Source organism: Elephantulus edwardii, unplaced genomic scaffold, assembly GCF_000299155.1.
Source record: "Elephantulus edwardii isolate Elephantulus edwardi_28Jun2011 unplaced genomic scaffold, EleEdw1.0 scaffold00069, whole genome shotgun sequence".
Taxonomy (NCBI): Eukaryota; Metazoa; Chordata; class Mammalia; order Macroscelidea; family Macroscelididae; genus Elephantulus; species Elephantulus edwardii.
In genome coordinates, this window is record NW_006399819.1 from 14527433 (window position 1) to 14534077 (window position 6645).

The following is a 6645-nucleotide window of genomic DNA, read 5'->3' on the forward strand; positions in this document are numbered from 1 at the left end:
TATATATATAATGCCTTCATGGGTGAAGGCAAAACTACTGATGGCTGAAAGCCACTGGTCTTGTAACCAGGAGGTCGAATCACCTGATCTCTGACCATGCAGTCCCCAAGAAAACCTAATTTTCAGAGACATAAGGTAAGTTGTGCTTAGGCATCAAGTAATATGTGATAGCAAGACCTGTTCCTCTTGAGAGACCTGCTCTTGGGGGACTTGACCTTTGCTCTGCTGCAAGATACCAAGGCCTGTGCGGCATGGCTGGCCCAGGAACATCTTCCAGCCACCACTTACGCAGTGTCTGTTAAAGGCTGCTCACAACCTGCCCAGTGACAGAACCACTTCCTGCCATTTTGAGGGGCTGCACTAGACCACTTTCCCTACCTCCTGCAGACCTCACTGCTCTGCCACCTGGTGACCACACTGTCCAGCACCAGAGCACCAATATTACAGCTACTTTGGGTGAAACACTGCTGTCTAGCAACATCACATGGGCTTTCTTTTTTTTTAATTTTTTTTTTCACATGGGCTTTCTTAAGCTCAAGCAGAAGACGCCAAGGGGAAGCATGGTTTCAGGAGGGCAACAGTCCTCCTGAAAGTCTTCCTGAAAGTCGCCCCTGGTTGACTGTTCTTCTGAAGAGGGGGAGCACCAATATATAGGTCAGTAACAAAGCATTGCCATACCCTGGGTTATTACATAGTATCTGCTAAGAAAAGACTCACGGAATGTCAAGAAAGCAGCAGGCTGCCTTAGTCATCAAGAAAAAACAAAATGAACTTTCTCCTAAAAAGGCAGACCCAATGAATACCCCAGACAGAGAAAAGCAGAAGAAATATGATCACGTGGAGTTATTTGAAGAGCTACAGAAGAAGATGCAAAAGATCCAAGAAACACTGGAAGTCATTAAGAGAGCAAATACCTCAGAGATAGCAATCCAGAAGGGGGGGAAAAAAACCAAAACATAGTGATGAGGAGTAACTTGAACAACTATGGAAGAAAATGGGGGGGGGAAGAAAGAAAGAAAAAATTGATAGTACAGATACAGAGTTACAAGAACTTTAAAAAAATCATCACAAGACAGAGAGGGTACAACCAACACATTACTGGAAATAACAGAAAAGCATGAAAATGCAATCCAAAATATTAAGACCTACATGGCAGAAGTTTCCAACATCCTCGTGGGACAAAAAAGTAGAAATGACAAGATGGAACAGAGAGTCAATGAGCTGGAAGATAAAAGCCTCACTGGAAACATACTAGAAGAAAAGTTAGAGATGAGATATAAAGAAAACACTAGAATCATATGAGATAACTTCAAAAGGAACAATATACATATTACTGGAATTCCAAAACATGGGAGTGACAGGGAAGTCACTGAGAAAATTGTGGAAGAAGTACTAGAAGAAAACTTCCCTGGTATTTTGAAGAATGAGAAAATACATACTCAAGAAGCACAGCGAACACCAAATAGACTAGACTCACATAGAAAAACATCAAGGCATATCATAGTCAAATTCTCCAAAGTAAAAGATAAAGCAGTGTAAATAAAACCGTTACCTACAAAGGGGAAACAATTAGATTAAGTTCTGACTTCTCAGCAGAAACCATGTGAACTAGAAGACAATGGATGACATATACAGAAAGTTGTAAGAAAACAATTGTCAGTCATGGATCCTATATCCAGATAAGCTCTCCATCAAATATGAAGGAGAAATTAAATCCATTACAGAAAAGAAGGAACTTAGGGAATTTGAGTAAACAAGGCCAAAACTACAAGAAATTTAATTGAAGTCCTTTACACTGAGACACCAAAGGTAAGTGGATAGACCATAGTAGCCACAAACAGGAAAAGAAATATAGCAAAATCAAAGTAAAACCTGGCCTGACAATAATCATACTTAATATGAATGAACTAAATGTGCCATTCAAGAGAAAAAGAGTAGCAGAATGGATTAAAAAACTCAAAGTACATCAATATGTTGCCTACAAGAGACACATCTCAAAAATAGAAAGACAGACTCAAAATCAAAGGCCGGGGAGAAAAATATACCAAGCAAATGACAACCACAAAAGAGCAGAAGTGGCAATACTAATCTCTGATAAAACAGATTTCAGAGTGAAAACCACCCTCAAAAATAAGAATGGACATTACATACTGATTAAAGGCACAATATATCCGAAAAAAAAATATGTTATAATGTTGGGCCACTGGCAGTCATTTATATGTGTGCTATATGACCTGATAAAGTCATGTCATCTATGTCACTCAAGTAAAGAAAAAGTTTCTCTCAACAATGATATAACTCTGGAGAAATCGTACATGAATTTTAAATGGTAGGAGTTTATCCTACTTAATTTTTTTCTCAGAACATTGTTTGATTCTAAGTCTCAAATAATTACATGTTTTATTTGATAATAAGTAACTCAATATTAATAGTGATACCAAGTTTCTACTTCTGGTAGATGTCATACAATTTTTAATGCTGTTATTCAAACTGGATAGTGTTTTATGCCATGTAATTTTTAATGCAGTATGATTCAAACAAATAGTGTTTAATAAATACAAACAGCAAAAGCTATTGGCTATATAGATAGACATATTATCCCACGTTTAGGTAAGACAATCTACTCCAGACTGTTCTCGAGGAGAACAATGTATTAAGCACTTGAACCTATAAAACCAGACATAAAGCATTTTAAATAAAGAATACAAAGCATTTTGAATAGGAAAGTCATAACTTACCAATCTGGGCCATAATCTGGCAAAGAGCAATTTGTTTTAAATATGTTGATTTTCCACTCATATTTGGTCCAGTTATGATCAGAAAATTACTCCCTTCTGTAATATAGGTATTGTTGGCAATTGGTTTTTCCACAGTTATTTTTTCAAGAATGGGATGCCATCCCTGTTTGATTGCCAAAGTATCCGTAAACTCTGGTCGAACTAAAAAAATAAAATAGAATGGTTTTAAGAGATTGACATACTTCAGTATAAAGATTACTTTGCGGGTATGCATTACATATAACTTAGTGATCTCATAAGATCAAATCTGGAAAATAACACTATAATTTTACCCCAAATCACTACCTGCTACTGTGAGCTTCTGTTGAATTGACTCCAACTCAAGTTGTTGTTGTTGTTGTGTGCCATCGAGTCAAATACAACTCATAGTGACCCTATGAACAAAATATCTGACCCTGTTCTATCCTGTGCCATCCTCACACTTTCTGACACACAAGAGCCCATTGCATGATACATCTTCATGTTACATGCTACATCTTCAAGGATATGAACATGTACGGCTAAGCACAATTGGTAACAGCGCATCTAAATTCCAAACTCAATCTCCACAATAGTCTACGTGTTTCCTATTACCAAAGGGACCCTTTAGAGTAGTGAGAGAAGATCTTCACCCTGAAACCCACAGCGTCCCTTTTCAGCAGGAAGTAGCTAAGAGAATACTCCGTCCCCTTTTCCTTATGAATCAGGGTGAAGTCTCTCTCAGGGAGGAGTGATAGGGAATGGCAAAGGACACACTGACAAAGGAGATTAATCAGAACTGGCTTTGACAAGCACTGTGGCAATTGGACAATTAAAACAGACTTTCAAGGGGGGGAAGAGGAAAAAACTGGGGGGAAGATAGAGAAAATAGTGAAACAATGAATAAATGGAAAACCAAAATCTCTGTAAATGTTCATTAAAATGAATAAAATTTAATAAATAAAAAAGAGCCCATTGCAGCAGTCACCATGTCAATCAACATAGTTAAGTGTCTTCGTCTCCTTTGCCAACCCTCCATCCTTCCCAGCATCTGTCTTCTCCAAGGAATAGCCCCTCCTAGCAACATGTTTCAAGTGTGAGGCGAAGTCTCATGATTCTTGCCTCCAAAGTGCACTCTGGTTGCATCCTCTCCAAGACATATTTGTATGTTCTTTTGGCAGTCCATGGGATAGTTAGTGTTCTTCTCCAACTCATAGTGACCCATAAATTATGACTGATATCCTCTCAATACCATCATAACTTTTATTCAATTCTGGATTTAGTTTTATGATACATTTCTAGGTTCCAAAATGGTTTATAAAATTTACAAATTTGTATAGGTTAACCCCCCTCCCAAACCAACCATTGATAATATATTTAAAATTACAATTATCAGGACTAATAGAATTACAAATTTACTTAATATTATTTAAATTTGAATACTTAGCTTTCAAAATAAGTTGTGAAAAAGAGTAAATTAAACACAATGACAATTTGCTGCCCATGATTTTGGGGAAATTTTGTCCCAAAATAAAACTCTGAGGAGAATATCAGGCTCAAAGGTATTGTTAATTTTTAGTAACAATAATCATCAGGTCTTTGTGATTAACTTCTGAATAGAGGGAGAAGGAAGAAAGTGAGAAGACATGAAAACTCTAAATAAAACACATAGGAAAAACTTGAAGCAGTCATTAGGAAAATGAAGTTCAAGAGAATTTTCAAAATTTCAAATAATTTCAAAACCACTTTTTTTTTTTTTCAAAACCACTTTTAACACCAAAAATTTATTACTTACAGGTTTGAGCTTTCAGAATGGCCTTTTAGAAATAAACAACATTAAATCTTTTTTTTTCCAGTTTCCTTTGTGTGTGTGTGTGTGTGTGTGTGTGTGTGTGTGTGTTGAAAAGATCTACTGCTAATGACCTTTTTATTTTCAATTTTTTAAATGGCTTGTTTACAAAGTTCATATACATTGTGTTTCACACTATTCTTTATTTACATTGTGTTTCATACAATTATCCTCATGCATTACGGTTTTTTTATTTTTAGGGGTATTATTGTTATTAATTTTAATGAAAATTTACAGAGACTTTAGATTTCCTTTCATTCATTGTTGCTCTTTTCTCCCTGCCCACCCCTCCTCCCCAGTTCTCTCTTCTCTTTGAAAAGTAAAAGAAAAAGTCTTTCATTCATATGCAATCCCTCCCTCCAAGCTCACTCCACTATGCAGCCTTTGTTCTGGACTCCTGTCATAACAATAATACCTAATCACATATCCCTTTTAAACAGTTCTCTCCCTCATCTGTTTCAATGCAGTATACATTATTTAGCCCATCTTTTTTAATGCTTAAGTAAATTACTATCAAATTATACCTGATCCCTTTGCTAAGATTCTGATCCCAAGATAAAATTAAATGGTTGTAAAAGTTTGGACCCATAAAATATTAATAGAAATTGTTAATATTTTCATGTTGTTGTTCTGTGCTGTAAATTGTGTGGGAGGAGACTACCCATCCTTCTACTGCAAAGCAGCTGATAGATTCTAACCATGTGCCTTTGGTATTATAGCATAGCTTCTTACAACTAGGCCACCAGTTTCCTCATTTTATATTATTTATAATATTCCCTAGATATGGATATTTATAATATCTGTAATATTTCCATAAGACATAAAAATATCCATCCTTGTATGGTTATTTACAGCTATAAAAATAAATTAACATAGTATTTTTGAAATGCTACTTTTTACTTAACTAGACACTTGATTAAGTCTGAAACTATTCAATCATAATGATCACATAGTAGTTCTACAAATTTACATACTGAGGTATGATTACTGGTAAACTGAAAAAGAAAATTTAAGATGTTAACTTCAAGTACTTACCTAACATTAGAAAATTATTAGCATTTATATTGAAGGTCTGTATGTACAGACTTGGGATACAAAAATAAATTACATATTCATATCATGGATTGCTCACCTCTAAGAAGCTAAACATAAACTCAACCTGCTGACTTCTCAGCAGGTTACCCAAGGCTGTAAATCACACAGGAGGAGAATGTCCACCTTCCTCCCACAGAGCTAGGGGTGCATTCAAACTGGTTGCCTTCAGGTTGGCAGCATAATTCTCTATGGACTGAACTGTTGTTGTGGTTGTGCACTGCTGGGTCAGAACCAACCCATTTTCTGTAAACTGTACCAGAGACTGACCATCTTTCTCCCACAGTGAATCTGGTGAATCAAACTGCATGCCTTTGGGTTTGGCAGCACAATTCCTTACCACCAAGCTACCAGAACTCCCTCTTTATGGACTACATCACCAAAATTCCTTAAGAATCTAATTTAGAAAATGCTAACTTTGGACATTTACCTCTTTCTTAATATATATTAACATAATATATAATATATATTAATATCTATACCTCACTCACATATTAGTTTATCAGACTGGTGGTTGTGTGTTGCTGTGATACTGGAGCTTATGCCATCAGCATTTCAAATTCCAGCAGAGTCACTTATGGGTACAAGTTATACTGGAACTTGCACACTTAAACAGACTAGGAATAAATACTTAAAGATGAGTAAAGGAGCTCTGGTGGCCTAGTAGATAGAATAAGTTTTAAGATGGGCAGGTAGAATCCACCAGTTGCTCTTTGAGAGAAAGAAAGGCAATCTCCTACCTTAGGATCCACCATAACTTGGTTCTGACTCAAGGATGATGAATTAATTTAAAGAAAGTGAATAAAGATCATACTTGTTCTTTTTTTCCTTTTAAATGCTTCGGGTATTCAGTCACAAAAGGACAAATATTACATGATGCCACTGTTGTAGAATGGGACTGTCCTTGGGGTTGGGGAGAGACTGAGTAAGATGGGTTCAATAATGTAT

At 36.1% G+C, this 6645-nt stretch overlaps 1 protein-coding gene across 1 annotated transcript in view; it reads right to left on the reverse strand.

The window, feature by feature from the left end:
• MSH4 (mutS homolog 4) overlaps nucleotides 1-6645 on the reverse strand; it is a 142943-nt gene that overhangs the window by 41745 nt on the left and 94553 nt on the right. The window contains exon 14 of the mRNA XM_006888613.1: nucleotides 2739-2939. Within this exon, the coding sequence (XP_006888675.1) occupies nucleotides 2739-2939 (201 nt within the window). The remainder of the gene's footprint in view (nucleotides 1-2738; nucleotides 2940-6645) is intronic.